We start from the raw sequence: 21,374 nt of genomic DNA, 5'->3' as shown, positions 1-21,374 counted from the left end.
AAATATGTAAAGGAGAGAAGATGGAGAGCCGTTGATGTTACTACTACAGCTTTCATGTTGGGTTCTATTCAACAGGCTGAGTCCAAATTGGTTACCTTTTTAAGGGAAAACATCTTACCTGCATTCATGGCTGGTCAATATCTTAAGAAGGCAGGTTATGACTGTGGAAAGTTAAACCCTTATTAGACTACACGATCATTTTGTAAAATGATTGGTAGGGGTAACTTAATGGGTTAAGTGATGCAATATGTTTGAATAATAAATGTTTTAAATAAGTTTTAAGATAAATTTGTAAACTTTTAATTAAATTCCTAATAAAGTTGTATGGCTTATGTATTAATTAATAAGTTTGTGTTTTTCAATGAGTTTATGTTATTTAAATGCTTTTTTAATCGATACTTGCTCAGTTGTTACAATAACTTATTTTCTTATTTTTGAATTTTGTAATTTTTATAAGTTTAGAATTTTGGAATTTTTAATTTTCCAATTTTATAACTATATCATTTTAATATTTCATAATTTTACAATTTATACTTTTAAAATTATGAAATTATAAATTTATAAATTTTAAAACGGTAGGATAACTTTTAGTGACAACTTCCACCAACCAAGGTGATAAAATAAAATAATACTGATAATAGTCAATTAAAAACCATATCACCTGCAGAAAAATTAAACACAATTCAATTAAAAAATATAAATTGATTGAATATTCAATAAGTTTATTAGAAACTTCTTAAATTTATTGTTAAAGACTTCAAACTTTTTTAAGCTTTTATATATATATATATATATATATATATATATATATATATATGTATGTTGATTAAAATTTGGTTGCTGCTCTTAATTGTAAAGAAGTAAACCATGAAAACATGAGTAAAATTTAATTTTGATGAGGGGCTATTGCGTGTATATGTAATTATTTAATCTGGTGACTTTGAACAAAGAAAGACAACTGACTTTTCTTGAGCATGTATTTATATCTATTTGTTTCACAAATCAAACAGAGATTTTGACAATCCAACCTACAGACTATCAGATTAATTTCATAATCTAGATTGTCACTTATTTCCAATTCTTTTGCTGAAAAGTATCTTTATTTTAATATACTGAAATGTTAATAGTTAAGTAATAATAATAATAATAATATTTGACACAATTAGTAGTTTTATTCATATTATGTTTGAATTTTAATAGTAACTTCTTAATTTCTCTGAATAGGTACACCTGCATACATTAATTTTGATGCAATGTTAGCTTATCTGTTTTTTTTATTTAAGAATTCATTATCATTTTTTAATTGATCACGAAATTAGTTTACGAGTAATTTTGGACTATCAATTGATTACTTTTTATTATTTCCGTACCTTAAAAAACTTTAATTTTGATATTTTAAAATGTATGAATTTTTTTTAAAAATATATTTTTTAAATACCAGTGCCGATCTATTTGTAACGTTACAAGGAGAGAACACCAAGGTTGGGCCTAAGCGGGTCCTTGAGTGCGTTTTATTTATTTATTTTTGGGTGTTACTCTCTCTACCTCTCCATTTGCTTCTTCCACCTCCTCAATTCTTTATAAAAAAATTTTAATTACAAAATTAACCTTTTTTATTTTTTAATCTTATTTATTTATTATTCTGTAATTCGTTTTCATCTCCTCCAATATTCGTTCCCACTCCTTCAATATCCGTTCTCTGAATCCTTGTTCCTTATATGCTTTGGTAGGAAAGTTAAAGACAACCTTTTCAGACATAATATTTCAGAAGGTTTTATCATCTTCCACTTTTCATCTTTCATATTAAATATGTCCCGTAGTGCAATCCCATACTTCCAATTCTTCCAAATTGTGAAAGCAAGAAAGCAAATGAGATGGAATTATATGCACTAGAGTATGGCATCCCCATGCACTCAATTTTTTCAAATACCCAAAATTGTTTTCCTGCACCCAATGTCTTCCATGCTATAGTTGCTCTATAATATCATTGTCAAGAAGCCCACTCTTAGTATATGCCAAACTGACCTGTAAATCAGACAAAATATTAAGTTAGTTCTCAAATCGATTCAATTTGTCCCATGGATTCTCCACTCAACCCATCTCTAAGGACCAAATGAATTGTTGGCTCAATTGCAACCATTATCGAACTGAAGCACGTCCCCCAAATGCCGCCACCAAAGCCATTCTCTTCATTTTCCTCAGCGCTGCTTTCTTCACGAAACCAGAGACCCGTAGATTGAACTATGCAATCTGTTGAGTGAAGAACCAAAACGGATTAAACGGATGTTGCAATCCGTTGAGGGATATGAAAAATAGAAATAAAGAGATGGAATAAAGGGTAAAAGGGGAAGGGGAGGTGGAGGGAGCAAATGGTGGAGGTGCAGCGAGCAACACCCTTTATTTTTCTTTTGAAATATTTATTTGTTTATTTGAATTGATTGAGGCCGGAAATTGAATAAGAAGAATGGCCATAGGTTTAGGAGGGAAGAAAGAAAAAAAGAGCAGAAAAGAAATGAAGGAAGAAAGGTAGTGAATAGTAGATGGCAAAAGCAAACCTATCGAGTCTCATTCACGAACTCCGTGAACGCATAGCAGCCTCCTCTTCCTCTCCCATACCCAACAACCCCTCAGACGACGACGCTTTGGAGGTCAGGTTCCGTACTGTTCTCCCCAATCTTCTCCACGTCTGCGTTCTTCCTTCTTCCACCTCCTCCGGTACCGGTACCTATGATTTCGATCTTCTTTTTCTTCTTCTTCCTCATAATCTTCTTCGTCTTAACAATGAATGCAATGTTAGTACTTACCGCTCTTTCTTATCTTACTCTCATTACCAATGCAGACAACCAGAGAGAAGTGACTGCTGTGGTGAAGCTTATCTCTCACACCGCCAGAAACTTCCCCGGAGTCTTCTACCACGGCAAGCCCTCCGCCGTTTCCCCGGTCATTGCGCGGATTCTCCCTTTCTTTGCCGAACCTCTCTTTCGGTCTCTCTCTCTCAACTACTCGTTCTACTTTTCTTTTTCTCTTTCTTCCTTCTCTTCTCCTCTCACTCCTCTCCCTAATTTTAGATCTCGCCACGGCGTCTTCTTCGAAGCTCTTGGTTCTCTTCTCGCGCTGCTTCGCTCGGGAGCCAGAGATGCTTACCGCCAGTTTTTCGTCGATTCCATGTTGCTCATTCAAGGTATGAAACTAACGCATAAATTGCAGTTATGAACTCGGTGTCTTTGTTCTAATAGTTCGAAACTAAGCTGCCGTTTATTATGTATGATGAATCGATGGTTATATGTATGTTATCTTTTGTGTATGGTGAATTCACTATGATATGTTTGTTTTTTGCATCCGCAGATATTTTGTACGTGGCTTCGCTCAATGTTAATGGATCCTCCAGGGTGAAGGTCAAGTGTTTTTGTGAGTTCTTTTCTGGAGTTGAAGACCTTCCGTCCTCCAACAAGCCTGCTGATGACTGTGGTTTACTGGTTGACCTCACTGGTCGCAGCCGATGGCAACCGTTTGCAACGTGGATTTTGAAACTTCTCAGTAAATGCCTTACTGAAGGAACGCTCTATGTTGAAGGATTGATCAACGCGTCCTTTATTTCTGCTGCCTGCTCTCTTTTGTGCTATGGGGATGCTGACCTGCATATGGTGTGTAATGGTTGACGAAATTTAGAATTTGAGTTTGAGTTTTCACTTGATTTTACTTAAACTATTTTCTGGCCGATACAAATTATCTGACGATTTGTGACGTTATGGAAGGCATGCTTTGACTTTGTACACACCATTGGAACGGTGACAAACTATGATCTCATTCCTTATCAGAATTTAATCCTGTCAATAACCACTATCTTGAGTATCGACAAGGAGGGGCTTCCTGTTTTCAGGTTTGGTTTTTACTTTAAAATAATCACGTACTTGGGCTTTAGTAGCAAACTATATTCCATTAGATTCTTACATTTTGCTGCATTGCATAAATATAGATGACCTTATTTAAAACTTATTTCGGCATATGAGATTGCTTATTAACAAACATTAGGATTATATTCCTGCAGAAACATGGCTTATGATTTGTCGATGGGTATTTGCCTTAATGCACTCTACTCTAGCTGTCCAGAAGATATTATCAAACTAACAGCTTCTGATTTAGTTAGTGTCTTCCTTCAATCGATGGGGAGAACGAAAAACCAGCAACTTAAGGTTAATATTGATACTTAATTTTTTTAGACTAATTATTTATTGATTCACTTCTCGTTCTGAAATATGAGGAATTTGAGCTAGTGAATGGTTGAGGTTGAAGAGGTTCTGATAGTACTCATTTCAGGTTGCATTATGCAGTGCCTATGCTAGGATTGCTCAAGTTTGTCCCCCTCGTATCTGGAAGCCAGAATATCTCATATCTGCACTTTATCATTCGGAACCATGTTTGCCTCTGATAGAGTGCTTCGAGGTAGCTCTGTCTACTCTTGGCCCACATCTTGTTCGGGGAATCCTAGGAAACAATGACGATTTAACTTTGTTAGCATCGGAAGATAAGTCAGTTGAAGGCACAAGGCTTGGCCACAAGAGGTCCATTCAGGATATGGATAATTTAAGTATCAAGAGACAAAAATTGAATGAAGAAGTTGTGGTTGAAGATGACAGTCTTGATGTGGAATGTAAAAGTAGTTATGTAGTCACTTGCCAAACAATAGAAGGTTATGCTAGCCATATGAATAAATCTATTCTTTCATTTGTTGATTCATTAAATGCTCCTGTTGTCAGACCGGGTTCTTTGAGGCCAGAAATTGCTTTATCTGCACTTAGCATTCTGTGTATTAACTTCTCTGTTTATCCAGAGATTGATCTGTCTCTCAGAATCTTTCAGCAGATGCTTGCATGGCTTCCATGGATAGCTGATAAGGTTGGTAGGTACTGTTTGAAATTCCTGTTATCTATCTATGTATCCGTCTCCATCTATCTATCTATTAACTCGATGACGTTGTAGGCAAAACAAGGAAACTCAATTACTGTAGATATTTCCACGTACCTGGAAGGAATTCACAGCGTATTGCTTGTGCAAAGTAAGCTTTACCTTGCCTATATCAATGCTGTGTTTAACTTTTTCTCTTTCCTTAGCAATAAAATGTTATACTCCTCCCCAGCTGATTAAATTACAGTGCTTATTTGTTTGATGGAAAGTTATAAGGACTCTTTGCATTCTGAGCATTCTCTCATAATAGTCGGAACTGAATATGGGAATTCTTTTTCATATCCTTAAATTTTATTTACTCTACTTATATTTTAAAGTTGTGGTGTCTGCTGGTTCATGCTTCTGATTTGTATCACTTTGCAATTGCTCTCAATCAGATGGATCTCTCAAAGAACACAACCCTTTATATGATGAGAATTACCATGTAGACCTCATACTTGTGCTTAAAATTCCCTGGACTCATATGCCTGTTGCTATTGATAATCGTTCTCCATGCAAAACAAAATGCCTTTCTCTTCAAGTAGTATCAAAGCTAGGCCCAAGCTTGAACGAAAAAGTTGTTCTTGAAGTTTTAGATCTGGGTCTCCATGATGAAGCTGAAGAAGTCAGAACTGAAGCCGTCATTTCTATGCCAGTAATGGTTTTGTGGTCTGCTCTCGATGTTCCATCTCCTGTTTTTGAAAGGATGGAGTAAGTTAGCTGTGTGGATATTTTCTTGTACATAATTTCAAGAAACATGTTTGCTGCATTTGTCATTCGTTTAGTTTGAATACAGGCCTGTGATTTATGTGGAGTTACTCATATTAGATTTAAAATCTGAATGATAGAAAGAATATATTTTACTTCAACATTTTCTGTTTTCTTTGAACTCTTGGCTCTATTTCCTAGGATCGATCATGTTTCTGAATGCAACATATTTAAGAAGTTTCTATAATTATCACAACATTCAATATTCAAATAGTAAGACTGCATTCTCTATAGTGAGCTGTTTCTTTATATTATTTCACCTTTTCAATATTTGTTTCTTCTTGTTGAGATCTCATGTCAAATATAAATATTAGGTGGACGAGGTCAAGGCAGAATGGGCATGTCAAGTAGCTCATTTTACTCAGTGTGTGATGCTTGACATCTTGGCCCAAATTCATGATGACATTGTGACTGTCATAAATCTTATATCGAGTAACTGTCGACCAAAAGTCTTCCTAGTTGTGTTTTACCCAGTTGCAATAATAAAAAAAATTCAACCTCACTATCTCCATGTTTTAGATATCCAATCCTGGGTAATGGTGGGGGGTGCGGGTATTTTTAGATTCCACATTAACTATAGATATATGGTGAAAGTAAATTGTAAAAGAGGCTTGGACAATCCTCACCTAATGAGCTAGCTTTTTGGGGTTGACTTTGACCCAGATCAAATTCTAGAGTTTTCAACAGTTTTCTTCATTCCAAACTTTTTATAGTTGACCATTGTTCTTAAGCAAGTTTTTTAGTTTCCCCATCATGTACGTGCTTGTTAATTTTTCTGCATCAGTTGGATTTGTGTGTCTTAAAATTTTGGAGAAACAAATCCTCTGGTAACCAGGTGGTGTGCTTTTTCTATCCAACAAGCAGGTATGTAAAAAGAGATAATGAGAAGGTTAAGAAAATTCTTCCCACATCTCTTGGTCTTCTATCATGTCTTTATGGATGCAAGAGATCTATATCTGGTTCAAATATAAACGAATGCAAATTATTTGTAAATGTGAAAAGTGGAAGAACATGTTCAACAGTAGATTGTTTACTGCAAGGCTTCTTCTGTTCAAAATGCAATGGCAGTTTTATTTGTAATCTGGATAAGAAGCATGCTCCAATCGTTCTCCAATCTGGTGCACATGAAGCAGATTCAGATTTTAGTTTTGACAATATTTTCATTCAACTTCAATCTTTGTTTTTTGAACTTCTATTTGACGAGTCATCAGAAGATGTCCAACTTTCCTGTGTGAGAGTTATTCATCAGATCCTTGCACATGGAGCCTCAGATATTCTTCTGAAAACAAGATTTAAGTGGATAAAATGTGTGGAGTATCTTCTTACTTGCAGGAGTAAGGAGTTGAGAGAAGCATTTTGCAGTCAGATAAGATTCTTTGTGGATAATCTTATTTTGAGTTCAATTTTTGCTGGAGATGCTGATAAAAGCAAGGAAGAAAAATTTCTAGATACACTTAAAAATGCCATGACCTTAGCTGGTAGTCCACATATATTGGAGACATTAATGGAATGTATAGCAGAAATAATGGTTGCTGTCAATATGGATAGCAAACTTTTCATATGTTCTCTTATACTGCTTGTTGATCAACTAGATAGCACACACATGACTGTGAGAATGAATGCATCCAGGTTAATACACAGATCTTGCTATTTCCATCTTAAAGGAGGTCTTGAGTTAATTCTTTCAAAAGATGTCTGTATTTGTACTGAACTGTATGATTATCTCTCTGAGAGACTTGCCAGCCGCCCAGTCTTAGTGAGGGAGTTTGCAGAAGCTGTTTTTGGTGTTGAAACCAAAGAACTTGTCAAGAAAATGATTCCTTTTGTTCTCCCAAAGCTTGTGGTGTCTCACCATAATAGTCAAACAGTTGGCACCTTATATGAATTAGCCAAGTGTTTGAACACTGACTTGGTGCCTTTGATAGTTAATTGGCTACCAAAAGTTCTTGCTTTTGCGCTTCATCAAACTGATGACCAACAATTAATTACTGCTGTTCAGTTTTACCATGTACAGACTGGTTCTGACAAGCAGGAAATATTTGCGGCTGCTTTGCCTGCTCTTCTAGATGAACTTATATGCTTTACAGATGGTGGCAATTCAGATGAGATAGCTAGAAGGTAATTTTGTGTATAATTCTGAAACTTGATTTTGATTCGGTTCCTGAGTGGAAAACTTCATACCTGGATATTAATCTTTGAAATTTACATTTTTGTGGGAAACTATGTTTACTGTCATCTCAGGTTTTGCTATATCAAGGATTATGTATGTTAGGGTTGTTTGTTTGACGTCATTTCTGGTAATGTGAAGATGGATTAAATATTCCCACCCTTGTTAGGCGGTCATAAAAATATGTTCTTAGGTATCTTTATTCTCAGGAAAAATTAGGCCTTCACTTTTTAAATTGTTTTTATTCCCACGGCAATGGTGTTATTGCCTACAATAACTACCTATTCCCACTGCATTCTTTTACTTTTTTTTTTTAAAAATTTTTGTTTTTCAAATTTTTAAATTAAATAAAATTTAAATTTTTTCTTAAATATATTAAATACCAACCAAGCATGTTTGTGGAATATCATTCTTGGTATAATATTCCAGAGAATTGTTCCTGGAATTATAAAGTCATACCTTTAAACAAAAAACCGCTTAACTTGTTTGTATTTGTTCTTGATTGGTAGAAATTGGTTTGTTTCACATTTGAATTTCTTTTCTTGATTAGCAACTTTATTAAATCTCAGATTTATTTGGGGTACTTGTATAACCTTCCATCATAAAGCAAACGAGGACTCCTACTTTACTCCAGAGTTATCATGAAAAAAAATTTCAATTGAACGGAAGTTTTGCTTGTCCTTGATTCATTATTCTTCTGTTTGTTGACAGGTTAGTAAGAGTGCCTGATATGATTAAAGACATTGCCAAAGTTCTCACTGGTGCAGAAGATCTCCCTCTGTTTTTGAGGAATCATTTTGTAGGTCTTCTTAACAGTATAGACAGAAAATTGCTCCATGCTGATGATTTTATGCTGCAGAGGCAATCACTGAATCGTATTGAGTTGTTGATTAGAATGATGGGTCCTCATCTTAGTACTTATGTGCCAAAATTGATGGTTCTTCTCATGCATGCTATAGCTAAAGAACCACTGCAAACGGAGGGTCTGTCTGTCTTGCATTTTTTTATAAAGCAATTATCTAAAGTATCTCCATCTAGCATTAAGCATATTATTTCTCAAGTTTTTGCTTCCCTCCTTCCCTTCCTGGAGAGAGACAAAGAAAATCCCTCCATACATTTGGACAAGGTGGTAACCATTTTAGAAGAACTTGTTCTTGATAACAGGGTTATCCTAAAGCAGCATATATGTGAGTTTCCCCTATTGCCCAGCATTCCTGCATTGGCAGAAGTGAACAAAGCAATTGAGGATGCTCGTGGAACTATGACTTTGAAGAACCAATTGCGAGTTGTCATTGATGGTTTAAATCATGAGAACTTAAATGTGAGGTATATGGTAGTGTGTGAGCTTCGCAAGCTTCTGGGCTCAAGATGGAAGGATGTTACTGATTTGATAACTGCTGAAGCGGGTTCAGACTTGGATGTTTTGAGTTCTTTGATAACATCATTATTAAGAGGATGTGCAGAAGAATCAAGGACTGCGGTTGGGCAGCGGTTGAAGTTAGTCTGTGCTGATTGTCTTGGATCCCTTGGTGCTGTTGACCCTGCAAAAGTAAGAGGGTTTTCATGCCAGCGTTTTAAAATTCAATGCTCTGATGATGACCTCATATTTGAACTGATCCACAAACATCTAGCTCGAGCATTTAGATCTGCACCTGATACTGTTATTCAAGACTCTGCTGCATTGGCTATACAGGAGTTGCTAAAATTTGCTGGTTGTGAGGCATCACTGGATGAAAATGCTCCAACTACTACATCACAAGCACAAAAGGATGAGGGTAGTTGCAATGCTGTTGTATCTAAGACCAAGAGAACTAATGGTAGTAAAGGGATGAATAATAGGGGCCATAAATTATGGGATCGGTTCTCTAATTATGTGAAAGAGATAATAGCCCCATGCTTAACATCTAGGTTTCAGCTTCCTAAAGTAGCTGCTGATTCAACATCCGCTGGTCCTATTTACCGCACATCTATGTCCTTTAGAAGGTGGATATTCTTTTGGATAAGAAAACTAACTGCACATGCTACTGGATCTCGTGCAAGCATCTTTAATGCTTGTCGTGGTATTGTGCGTCATGATATGCAAACAACCATATATTTACTTCCATACCTGGTTCTCAATGCTGTTTGTCATGGTACTCAGGAGGCACGTCAAGGCATAGCAGAAGAAATCCTGTCTGTTCTTGATGCAGCTGCGTCAGAGAATAGTGGTGCTTCAGTTCATGGATTCAGTGGTGGGCAAAGTGAAGTTTGTATTCAGGCAGTATTTACTCTTCTTGATAACCTAGGACAATGGGTGGATGATGTTGAACAGGAGCTTGCCCTTTCCATTTCTCAGTCATCAGTTTCTAAGCAACAAAAGTCAAAGGTCCAAAAGTCAAGTTCATTTACAGATCAGGTCCAACCCCATTTACAGTGTAAATATGTCGCAGAGCTTCTGTCTGTGATTCCAAAGGTGACTCTTGCTAGAGCCTCCTTTAGGTGTCAGGCTTACGCAAGGTCCTTGATGTACTTTGAGTCATATGTGAGGGAAAAGTCAGGTTCTTTTAACCCTGCCTCTGAGAGGAGTGGCATCTTTGAGGACCAAGATGTTTCACATCTAATGGAAATTTATAGCTGTTTGGATGAGCCAGATGGACTATCTGGCTTGTCTTGTTTGAGTAAATCTTTGAGGTTACAAGATCAGCTGTTAATGAACAAAAAGGCTGGGAATTGGGCTGATGTTTTAACTTCTTGTGAGCAAGCTTTGCAGATGGAGCCTACCTCGTTTCAGAGGCATTCTGATGTCCTTAACTGTTTACTAAATATGTGCCACCTTCAGGCCATGGTCACTCATGTTGATGGTTTAATTTCTAGGTTTCCTCAGTACAAGAAATCATGGTGCATGCAAGGTGTGCAGGCAGCCTGGAGACTTGGCCGGTGGGATTTGATGGATGAGTACCTTGGTGGAGCTAAAGAAGAAGGTTTAGTTTGTAGTGGCTCTGAAAGTAATACTTCATTTGACTTGAATGTTGCAATGATTCTCCAGGCAATGATGAAAAGGGACCGTTTCTCTGTAGCTGAAAAAATTGCTTTATCCAAGCAGTCACTGATTGCTCCCCTTGCTGCTGCAGGAATGGATTCTTACATGCGAGCCTACCCATTTGTTGTTAAACTGCACTTTCTGAGGGAATTGGAGGACTTTCATTCTCTTCTGGGTAATAACTCTTTCTTAGAGAAGTCTTTTCACTTAGATGATCAAGCTTTCTCTAAATTACTGGACAACTGGGACAATCGACTCAGGTTTACACAGTCATCACTCTGGGCGAGGGAGCCCCTCCTGGCTTTCAGAAGACTGGTATTCGGTGCAAGTGGCCTTGGTGCACAAGTTGGGAATTGCTGGCTTCAATATTCAAAACTGTGTCGCCTGGCTGGTCATTATGAAACAGCCAATAGAGCAATTTTGGAAGCTCAGGCCTCTGGTGCCCCTAATGTTCACATGGAAAAAGCAAAACTTCTTTGGAGCACACGGCGGTCTGATGGAGCCATTGCAGTGTTGCAACAATCTCTCTTGGACATGCCTGTTGAGGTTTTAGGTTCTGCTGCAATATCATCTATTACTAGCTTGTCTCTCTTACCACTAAATACACAGCCTATTCGTGAAAGTCAGACCATGAATGAAAATAGAAACATTGCGAAGACCCTTCTTCTGTACTCAAGGTGGATCCATTACACTGGGCAGAAACAGAAGGAAGATGTAATAAGTCTTTATACCAGGGTGAGGGAACTGCAACCTAAATGGGAGAAAGGGTACTTTTATATTGCTAAGTATTGTGATGAGGTGCTTGGTGATGCCAGGAAACGGCAGGAGGAGAATTCTGAACTTGGTCCTAGACCGATTCCTTCAGCAACTGTTGTTGGCTCATCGAACCTGAATGGTGAGAAGCGATGGTGGTCCTATCTTCCTGATGTACTATTATTCTATGCAAAAGGACTTCACAGGGGACACAAAAATTTATTTCAGGCACTTCCGAGGTTATTAACCTTGTGGTTTGACTTTGGAAGCATGTATCAAAGAAGTGGTTCATCAAACAAGGATTTAGTGAATGTACATTTGAAGGTGAGTAGAGAAATTTCTTCCCTCTACTGTTTTCTGTGATCGAGACGTCAAAACTCTTAATTTGCATTTGTAGTGTTTATACTATTTGCTTTCTTTTCTTTCACTTTGGCAGGTAATGAGTATTATAAGAGGCTGTTTGATGGAATTACCAACATACCACTGGTTGACAGTGCTACCTCAATTGGTTTCAAGGATTTGTCACCAGAATGTGGAGACTGTTCGACTGGTCAAACTTATAATTACCTCTGTTCTGCGCCAGTATCCACAACAGGGCTTGTGGATAATGGCTGCTGTTTCAAAATCCACTGTTCCTTCAAGGCGGGAAGCTGCAGCTGAAATCATACAAGCTGCTCGTAAAGGTTTCAGCCCAGGAAGTAAGGAGAACAGTTTATTTGTTCAATTTGCTACACTGATTGATCACCTGATCAAGTTATGCTTCCATGCTGGTCAGTCAAGATCAAGGACAATTAATCTCTCAACTGAATTCAGTTCTCTGAAGAGGATGATGCCCCTGGGAATTGTAATGCCAATTCAGCAATCTCTTACTGTTAATCTTCCGACATATGATGGGAATCTGGGTGGTTCACTTATGTCAAATATCTTTTCAGCTACAGATCTTCCTACTATATCAGGCATTGCTGATGAGGCAGAAATTCTTTCTTCTCTTCAGCAGCCTAAGAAAGTAAGCTAATGATTTTCTACCTTAATATTTTTTTTCTGATTCTGGAGTATGCAGTTCACTTATTTTAAATGCATGGGTGGTGTTGCACTGTTTTTGGGTTTTCCACATAATTGCAGTTGAGCAGGCATTGTAAGTCGTAATAGACCTATAGCATTGGTACTGTGATAGGTTCAGGGGAAGTATATGTTAGAAGGAATAAGGGTAACAGACTTTTATACCTGTCTGTGAGGTGGGTTGTTGTAAACAGACTATTATTATAGTCTATACAGGGGTTGTTTTCAGTAGGTTTTTGGAGAAAATTATAAGTAAAAGGAAGAGAGAGACAGGTTCTCTCAACAGACCTGGGATTTGTGTGTACCAGTCACTAGATACAGACCAAGCTGTCTTGTTTTCATAGGAAGATCATCCAAGAACCTGTCTTGGAGTTCTTTACAGTGTAAATAAAATCTGGGTACCTATCATACTGCTTATTGTATTACATTTTTCCAATATCATCAATTAACTTAATGGTTGGAGAGGGGCCAATTGGGCAGAGTATTGTGAGCATGTGGCCTGCTACAAACATTAGTTGGTCTCTAATTAGGAGAAAGTGGCTGGGGATAAGAATTTGCATGGAAGTGCTTTAAGGGGTTGCATTCCAATTACTGAAATTTGATCAAGAGTCCTAACAGGAATTTGGCCTTGTATTTATTTTCAAACTCATTGCAAAGATCGCAGTACTGTTTTCCTTCCACTGGACCATTTTTATTTAGTAGAGTTATCAAGTTTCATTACATGTCATCTGCTTAAGATACTGGATAGGTCTAGCGAACTTGTTATGAACCCACCGATAGAAAATGCCATTATTTTGTTGTCTACTGTCTTGTGTTCACCATCTTTTTAATTAATACCCCTTTTATTTCAGATTATTCTATTAGGCAGTGATGGTCTTGAGCGCCCATTTCTTTGCAAACCAAAGGATGACCTTCGGAAAGATGCTCGCATGATGGAGTTCACTGCAACGATCAACCGATTGCTGTCCAAATATCCTGAGAGTCGTCGAAGGAAACTCTATATTCGAACATTTGCTGTGATTCCTCTGACAGAAGACTGTGGCATGGTAGAGTGGGTGCCTCATACTCGTGGACTTCGGCATATTCTTCAAGACATCTATATTACCTGCGGAAAATTTGATAGGCAGAAAACTAATCCTCAAATTAGACAAATTTATGATCAATGTCAAGGTAAAATGCCGGGGGATGAGATGCTAAAGAACAAAATCCTTCCAATGTTTCCTCCCGTCTTCCACAAATGGTTCCTGACAACATTTTCAGAGCCTGCTGCATGGTTCAGGGCCCGTGTTGCTTATGCTCACACGACTGCTGTTTGGTCCATGGTTGGGCATATTGTGGGACTGGGTGATCGGCATGGTGAAAATATTCTTTTTGATTCTACAAGTGGTGATTGTGTTCACGTTGATTTCAGTTGCCTATTTGACAAAGGTTTGCAATTGGACAAGCCTGAGCTTGTTCCTTTTAGGCTAACTCAGGTAATAGAACCACATAAGTGGAAAATATTTTGCAAATCAATCGTATTATTTTACTTTTTCCTCTGTTAAACACAGAATTTGGCCGCAATTAGCATTAGTCTTACTTCTCAAGGCTATTAAACTTATAAGTATTGCACTTATAATTTTGGGGAAAAAAAATTCATCACTACTTAGAAGTAAAGATTATGATTTGTGGCACCTATCAACACCTAGCTTTGCTAATTAATTTTGTTTCTCATATTAATGAATGCTTGCATAAATGTTCTAACGGATTGCAACAAAATCTACAGAACATGATCGATGGCTTAGGAATAACTGGATATGAGGGTATCTTTTTGAGGGTTTGTGAAATTACACTTTCAGTACTGAGGTCGCACAGGGAGACTCTCATGAGTGTGCTCGAAACTTTCATCCACGATCCTCTTGTCGAATGGACGAAATCTCACAAGTCCAGTGGTGTAGAAGTGCAAAATCCACATGCACAGGTTTGGGATTCAGTTTTTGTTTTCATATTGTTAATGTAATAAGTTTTATCACCATCTGAAATTTATCATTCTTTTCATCGAGGATTTATATGAAAATAGTATAGAAAAAGTTCCAATTGATATGCCTTTGTTGTTTTGTCTCCATTTACGTTGATAATTGACTCTTATTTCTGATATTGGATTCCTTTAAGCATATAATTTTTGCAAGACACGAGCAATTAAATATAATTGTTGTAATTATCTTTATGGATTTTATCAGAGAGCAATTAGTAATATTGCTGCAAGATTACAAGGAGTGGTTGTTGGGGTTGGAGCTGCGCCATCATTGCCACTTGCTGTAGAAGGTCAAGCTCGTAGACTAATTGCTGAAGCAGTCTCTCTCAAGAATCTTGGAAGGATGTACATATGGTGGATGCCTTGGTTCTGAAGATTTGGATGGGTAGAGAAGTTTTTTCCGTAACTTTCGGACAGGTACGGTATGATGTCATTAGTTTCATTTCCTTTATTTAATTTTGAGTGTTTATGTGGATATATACATACAGAGAGTCAATCTATAAACTGAACAAATGAATGAGTGGATGAAGGTGGTCCTGCTTTTGGTCAAAGAGTTACAATACCATATTGCCAAAAGATTTGGATGAGTGGAGCTTGACGCCCCCATAGTTTGCATGTACACCTTGCTCTGCTTCGCAGGGATCCATCCCTTAGAAGCATGTTTAAAAGGTGCTGCTATTTGATTGTATATAATCTTTTAACATATTTACAAACCACTTCCCTTTTTAAGGATAATATGATTAAAGAAAATAAACTTTTTATATTTATAAAAAAGTTACTCATCTATTAGGTTCCCTGCTACCAATCATTTTACAAGGTAATTGCGTCGCTAGGAGCTATATATTTTTCCACAATCATAACTTGACTTATTGAAATATTGCCTAACTAAGAATGTGGCCAAGATGTTTTCCCTCAAAAAAGTAACCAATTTGGACTCAGCCTGCTGAATAGAACCCACCATATAAGCCGTGGCAGTGACATCAATGCTTCTCCATCTTCTCTCCTTTGCATACTTTTTCAAGCTTTCCTCAATCTTTTTATAATGCACCCCTGCGTCTTTCTCTTTGGCACCTCTTCCTGGTTCTTCGGAAAAGGCCTCCGCTAAGCATCTGGCCAAAACAATCCCATCCTCCAAAGCACAACATGCTCCCTGCCCAAGATCAGGAGTCATGGGATGGAAAGCATCTCCACCAACACAAGCATTGCCCTTAGAAATGTTCCCCAACATCAGATCCCAGGGATGTCTATATCGCAATGGAGATGATAAAAAACTATCTACTTCCGTTTTTTCTATGAAATCTCTAACATCACTTGGCATGTTCTCAAGCTTTTCTAACACGTATTGTTTCAGTTTAGCAGGGTTCTCTTCTAGCTCTTTCTCTGCAAGGCAAGCAAATGTGACAACGGTAAGCACATTTTAAATGTCTACAGGCATGTATAGTGAATGAATGATATGATATATTTTTCAATGTAAGTTTCCAGTTAAGAACTTGTATTTAAGAAAATTCACCTTGGCTGGTGGGTATCCAAGTGAAAAACCAGTAGACCGCCTTTTCATTACAAGGAACAGCACCAGCTCGAATACCTTTGCCAGAAAACCGCATGAACCTGGGCTCAAACCCATGGTTGGTCTTGAACTCTGCAAAACCCCTGATTGAATATCTCCCAGTAAAAGAGGCCTCCTTGAAGCCTAGCCACTTTGCCACCAAGGAGTTCACTCCATCACACCCAATCAACACCTATTACCGTTGAAAACATCCAAGTATTAGTTGGAGTTTACTAACTTGGATTCATAACAGTTGCTTCGCTTGTTTGCTTCTCATACAAGAAATATCCATGCTTATTTCTTCTCGTGACGTGTCTCACATAATATTTACCTTGGCTTTTATGGTTGTCCCATCAGCTAGATGGATTATCTTATAGAAGCCAGATTCCTCAATACCAACAACTTTTGACGAATATCTGATGGTGCCTCTTGGAAGCTCATTAACAAGGGCTTCCAACAATGACTTCCTTTTAACACAACGAATTTCAATATCTCTACAACATCACAAAAACACCAATTATAGAAAGAATTTCGATCAAATTTAACAACCACTCCCTCTACAATGAAATAATTATTCCCCAAAAGAATAAAACCAGAGAGATCAGTTTTAAGCTAAAATTGAAACATTTAGGCACACTAATTCATGGAGTATACTTACTTCCGATTTCTTGTTTCTCTGAAAGGCATGGCTGCTGTTTGTTGACCTGTAACCAATGAAGTGGTGACAATTCTGTGGTACAATTCCAGTAATTCAGTTTAGAGAAAAATGAATGATACTAAGAAGAGAAAGTATAAAAGACGTGGGTGTATAATATACCCATTGAGCTGAAGATGTTGGCGGCGGAGGATGTCTCCAACACCGACAGCATCCAAAGCCTTCCAAGCATTTTGCCATATGGACAAAGCAAAGCCAGTGACCCTCAAAGTGTCCGAGGATTCCAACACCAAACTTGGGATACCCAACCTGTGAGTATAAATGAGACAAAGTAATAATGAAGACACAGAAAAATGGTTTGGTTGTGAAGGAAGTGGAAAAGATACCTCTGAAGTCCTAAGGATGTTGTGAGGCCAGCAATTCCAGCCCCCACAATCACAATATCTTCAACTAACTCTCTTTCCATTGTTACAGTGTTTTGTGTGGCTGAATTCCCTTATATAGACGTATACGGAAGATGAGTGCAATAACAAGGATGTTCTCACAAACACGTCAAGTAATAATAAAATATAAAAAAAAATGTGAGAATAATTTTATAAATTAAAATATAATTCAAAGACATTGTGAAAAGAAAAATTATAAATAATTAGCATCATAAATTACTTATTAATGTTTATATACATAAGAATGGTATAGCTAATATCAATTGTTTTTAAAATATATTCATAAAAGGAGCACTTATACTTTTATATTTATATAACCACGCTGTTTCTAAAATACATGTACGTGTGTAAATATTTTGAAGGCAAGATATTGGTTTTCTATTATATATATTGGAATGGGATTCTTATAATACATATTAACATGTAAAAGCGGCACTATGGTACTTAAGAGGCTGATTAGGTTTTAGAATTTTTTTTTCATGTTTAATTAAGTTTTAATGTTTGTAAATTTGAATATTTTTTATTAGATATTTAAATTTAAATTTTTTTATTTTTATTTCTTAGCAAAATGTTATATATTTTTACATTAGATATGTAAATTTGTATATTAAATATTTTTATCTCTTAACAAAATATATACAAATTAGTCTCATAGGTGATGAAGAACACTAAAATGCTTACAAACGAGTCTTTAAATTATTTTTTATTTTATTTTTTTCATCTAAGATCATCTAGGCACAAAAATAAATAACAAAATTTTGAAATTAATTTAGTATATTATATATTGAATATGTTATAAAACAATTTTTGAAGAAAAAAATATGAGGGGCACCCCATGGATCAATGTAGATCTGTTCTCATCCTCTGAATGTTATTGTATGCTATGCATTACCTATCCCACCAAACAAATTTACCTCTTCATCATGTCTTCCTAAAATATCACTAAAATTTTCAATGTGCATGCATTATCTGTCTTAATTCACAGTTTTTTCTTGAACGAAAAAGGTTAACCTCCTTCAATAACAAAGACAGTAAATTGACCACCTTTCAGGGTTTCCTATTTTACTTCACATAACCTTAAACTACTACCATTTACAGAGAAGCAGGTCCACTCAGAGGTGCCTTCCTCATTTCACACAACCAATTTTGAACAGCTTTTCCTTTTGCAATAAAGCACCCATTGTTCTTCCTATCAACCTTCAACGGACTTCCCATTTTCACCATCATCTTCTGCACCAGCACTCTCACCTTCGATTCCCCTCGAACACTGCTGTGATTTCCCAACCCACAAACCACCGTAACTTCCGCCGGAATCCCACAATTCAACCCATTCAACCTTCTCCACATCTCCTCCAACCAAACCAAAACCACCAAATAAGCCCCACCCAAGTGAAAGCCATGCAGATCCAGCTTCACCTCCGACGCCTCCCACACCATCACCTCCTCCAAAATCCCACTACAGCCCAACAACTCCCTCACCACCATTCCCTCCCCTCCGTCCAAACCCTCATTCAATTCTTCCATCGACAACGCCAATTCGCTCAATCCCCCCACCATTCTCAAAACCCCAGGGCAACAATTCGTAACGGAGTTGTAAGTCCTGACGGAAAACGGAACCCCTGAGTCCCTCATCCTCCGAAGCCACGTCACCATTTCCACGTGCTCCCCGTGAACCCCATAAGCCGAAATAACCATGTTGTAACATACCGTGTCAACCACAAACCCTTTCTTCTCCATTTCCTCCACCACTCTCCGCATATCCTCAAACAACCCCACCCTTCCGTATCCGTACACAATTGACTTCAATTCAAAACCTGAGGGTTTAAGCCCAAGCCCAGCGGCAGGTCCAATAACTAAACCCTCTGCCTCACGGGGCCTGTCCATGGAACACAGCCCACTCACCATGTACTCGTAGGCCCTGCGTTTCACGTGCACCGATTCCGATGTGCGGAGAAGATTGTCGAGGTAACCGTAAGCCACATCGAAGCCGGTTTCGGACTTTCGTTTGGAGTACGCTTCCGCGAGTTTGCCGTAGAAGACAACGAGTTCGCGTTTGCGAGATTGTAGCTTGGAAATGGCCTCGGAAATCAGGGCTTCGGATTGGGCCCGGTGGCCGAGTTTGTGGAGGAGCGCGGCGAGTTCGGCCACGGTGGTGGAGTTCCAGGTGAACCACGGGGCTTGGCTGGCTCTCCCGTAGAGCTGCAATTTTTTTAGCAAGGCCCGTTAGCGGCCCAATTAGAAAGAAAAAAATAAGATTGGCGGAAAGAATGGTACTTACTGGGAGCGCGAGGGTAGAGAGTTGTGGATAGGAGGTGGTGGGAGAGAGGAGGTGTGAGAGAGTGGTGAGAACGACAGATTTGGGGGAACCTTGGACGAATCTTCGGATGAGGTTGTCGGTGGCGGCGGAGGAGGTAGTTAGCTTGGTCAGAAATCGTTGTCCTTGTTTGGTCAGCGTGGAAGTCTCCATTTTAATGGCTGCAACTGGGACACCTCGTTGTTTCCATCTCCATGACAGCCATTGGTGAGGACTCTGTAAGCCATTCATCATCCTCCCAGATCTTAACTTCCTCTTCCTCACACACTCACTCTTTTATCCATTCTTTATCTTTTCTCTTTTCAATCTCCCAAATCAGTTCACCTGAGTTTTTTTTTTTTTTTTGTTATTATGTAAATGCAAATAATTATAATTAACTTATGTCACTTTAAAGAATGTATAATCTAACAATTATAATTATATTATAATAATATGAGTATTGTGATTTTAAATATTTGTAAAAATAATTTAAATTATTGTGCTATATAATTACTTGAAACATTATAACACGTCTGAGAATTGTTATATCACTAAACTTTAACGAGAGCACACCCATAAGTTACTTTGATTATGCTTGAATGGTAACACAGATGTAAGCAACTATGATTAAACTCACATGATAATCATCAACAAGATGCTATTAAGCTCAAATGCTTTGAAAATTGGAAAGATTTCTATAAAATTATCTATAATGTATATTTATTATATTTGAATGAATACACATAAGCTAACAACTTTAATGTTTATGAATAACGAAATTAATTTTTCAATGTGTTGAAAAGTCGTTCATTGGCTTCTTAATGGTTTTAAAATCTATTATCACTTGCGTTTTTTTGTGACTTTTTGCATGTATATATCCTTGTTAATCTTAATGATGTTCAAATTCACCTTGTGTTACACTTCCACTTAAGAAGTTGAAGAACAAGAAACTAAAACAAAAAAACCTTAATATAAAGCTTGATATAAATAATAATAATAATAATAATAATAATGTTAATTTAAGACAAAGAGTAAAATGATAATTTTTTACTTTTATTAATTAAATAGTTTTTTAAGTATCAAACTTATCATATGACTAACTAACTTTCACAAAATTTTCTCTCGTTTCCTTTTATTTTTTCTTTAATCTAAACAACTTCACTCATATTTCCTTTCTTCTTAAATCAAATCCTCTAAATCTACCTAAAAAAACACATATTTATAATTTTTTATATTAAAAAACTCATGTATCACGAATTTTTTTTAAATATCTCAAAAATATTTTTGAAAATATCTTATAATATAATAACTGATTATTAGATTTTATTATACTTTCAATATAATTAAAAACAACATCTTATAATATCGTCACGAGGAATTATCAATTATTTTCAAGATACAAATTATATCTTATAATATAATATACGAAACAATTATTTGTTTCATATATTTATATTTGTTTATATATGGATTCCAAAAAATCTATAACTGCACCATCCACTGGAAGGATTACTCTTATTCATTATTATACATTGTATATATTCATAATATTTTATTGACTTCAGTGTCATGGATTTTTCTTGTGTCTCTCTTCAAAATTAAGAGTTATTTCATTAAAAGTCAATAACTTAGGAATTCCGTATTTTAAAAACTCCTTGATTTCGGTAACAATAATTATTATCAAATTTGATTATCATCCAAAATATATTTTAA

At 36.8% G+C, this 21,374-nt stretch overlaps 4 protein-coding genes across 8 annotated transcripts in view; 2 read left to right on the top strand and 2 right to left on the bottom strand.

Annotated features, from left to right (window-relative positions):
- The window catches only part of LOC106770728 (monooxygenase 2), a 3,146-nt gene extending 2,960 nt beyond the window's left edge, over window positions 1-186 (top strand). The window contains exon 5 of the mRNA XM_014656521.2: window positions 76-186. Within this exon, the coding sequence (XP_014512007.1) occupies window positions 76-186 (111 nt within the window). The remainder of the gene's footprint in view (window positions 1-75) is intronic.
- A 1,659-nt stretch (window positions 187-1,845) lies between these two features.
- On the top strand, window positions 1,846-18,583 carry LOC106771906 (serine/threonine-protein kinase ATR). Of its 4 annotated transcripts, none has more exons than XR_002669505.1 (17): window positions 1,846-2,721; window positions 2,840-2,984; window positions 3,069-3,181; window positions 3,346-3,644; window positions 3,756-3,880; window positions 4,049-4,193; window positions 4,318-4,896; window positions 4,981-5,056; window positions 5,343-5,655; window positions 6,577-7,830; window positions 8,591-11,975; window positions 12,088-12,657; window positions 13,562-14,185; window positions 14,476-14,670; window positions 14,930-15,141; window positions 16,076-16,130; window positions 18,467-18,583. XR_002669505.1 is itself a non-coding variant. In XM_022785794.1 (16 exons), the coding sequence occupies exons 1-15, from the start codon at window positions 2,541-2,543 to the stop codon at window positions 15,095-15,097; spliced, it is 8,172 nt and encodes a 2,723-aa protein (XP_022641515.1). In that variant the 5' UTR covers window positions 1,846-2,540; the 3' UTR covers window positions 15,098-15,141; window positions 15,213-15,498. The 4 variants fall into 4 exon arrangements, 1 of the variants encoding a protein (XP_022641515.1); XR_002669506.1 differs by lacking the exon at window positions 18,467-18,583 and adding an exon at window positions 16,954-17,312 and having other exon boundaries at window positions 1,846-2,715; XR_002669504.1 differs by lacking the exon at window positions 18,467-18,583 and adding an exon at window positions 16,954-17,312.
- Window positions 15,462-17,428, bottom strand: LOC106771907 (monooxygenase 2-like). 2 transcript variants are annotated; one of them, XM_014657951.2, is made up of 6 exons: window positions 17,312-17,428; window positions 17,088-17,234; window positions 16,929-17,000; window positions 16,602-16,764; window positions 16,235-16,463; window positions 15,462-16,104 (listed from the first exon to the last, which is right to left on the bottom strand). In XM_014657951.2, the coding sequence occupies exons 1-6, from the start codon at window positions 17,389-17,391 to the stop codon at window positions 15,554-15,556; spliced, it is 1,242 nt and encodes a 413-aa protein (XP_014513437.1). In that variant the 5' UTR covers window positions 17,392-17,428; the 3' UTR covers window positions 15,462-15,553. The 2 variants fall into 2 exon arrangements, with proteins under 2 accessions (XP_014513437.1, XP_022641516.1); XM_022785795.1 differs by having other exon boundaries at window positions 16,929-16,974.
- On the bottom strand, window positions 18,278-19,865 carry LOC106770803 (pentatricopeptide repeat-containing protein At2g17033). Its single transcript, XM_014656611.2, has 2 exons — window positions 19,647-19,865; window positions 18,278-19,567 (listed from the first exon to the last, which is right to left on the bottom strand). Exons 1-2 carry the CDS (start codon window positions 19,833-19,835, stop codon window positions 18,461-18,463), a joined length of 1,296 nt encoding a protein of 431 aa, XP_014512097.2. The 5' UTR covers window positions 19,836-19,865; the 3' UTR covers window positions 18,278-18,460.
- Window positions 19,866-21,374: the final 1,509 nt, after the last annotated feature.

This window comes from Vigna radiata, chromosome 8 (assembly GCF_000741045.1).
Source record: "Vigna radiata var. radiata cultivar VC1973A chromosome 8, Vradiata_ver6, whole genome shotgun sequence".
NCBI lineage: Eukaryota > Viridiplantae > Streptophyta > Magnoliopsida > Fabales > Fabaceae > Vigna > Vigna radiata.
Note: the sequence above shows the minus strand (reverse complement) of the source record. Positions and strands in the feature narration are given on the sequence as shown.

What these genes read in the sequence shown, in the direction of transcription:
- LOC106771906 (XM_022785794.1), top strand. Translation starts at nt 2,541, where the DNA reads ATGGCAAAAGCAAACCTATCGAGTCTCATTCACGAACTCCGTGAACGC. An exon ending in GGGATGCTGACCTGCATATG is followed by an intron (nt 3,645 to 3,755) that starts GTGTGTAATGGT and finishes ACGTTATGGAAG; the next exon opens with GCATGCTTTGACTTTGTACA. An exon ending in TTCCATGGATAGCTGATAAG is followed by an intron (nt 4,897 to 4,980) that starts GTTGGTAGGTAC and finishes ATGACGTTGTAG; the next exon opens with GCAAAACAAGGAAACTCAAT.
- LOC106771907 (XM_014657951.2), bottom strand. Translation starts at nt 17,391, where the DNA reads ATGGAAAGAGAGTTAGTTGAAGATATTGTGATTGTGGGGGCTGGAATT. An exon ending in ACATCCTTAGGACTTCAGAG is followed by an intron (nt 17,235 to 17,311) that starts GTATCTTTTCCA and finishes TTATACTCACAG; the next exon opens with GTTGGGTATCCCAAGTTTGG. An exon ending in GGACAACCATAAAAGCCAAG is followed by an intron (nt 16,464 to 16,601) that starts GTAAATATTATG and finishes CAACGGTAATAG; the next exon opens with GTGTTGATTGGGTGTGATGG.
- LOC106770803 (XM_014656611.2), bottom strand. Translation starts at nt 19,835, where the DNA reads ATGGAGACTTCCACGCTGACCAAACAAGGACAACGATTTCTGACCAAG. An exon ending in TCTCTACCCTCGCGCTCCCA is followed by an intron (nt 19,568 to 19,646) that starts GTAAGTACCATT and finishes AAAAAATTGCAG; the next exon opens with CTCTACGGGAGAGCCAGCCA.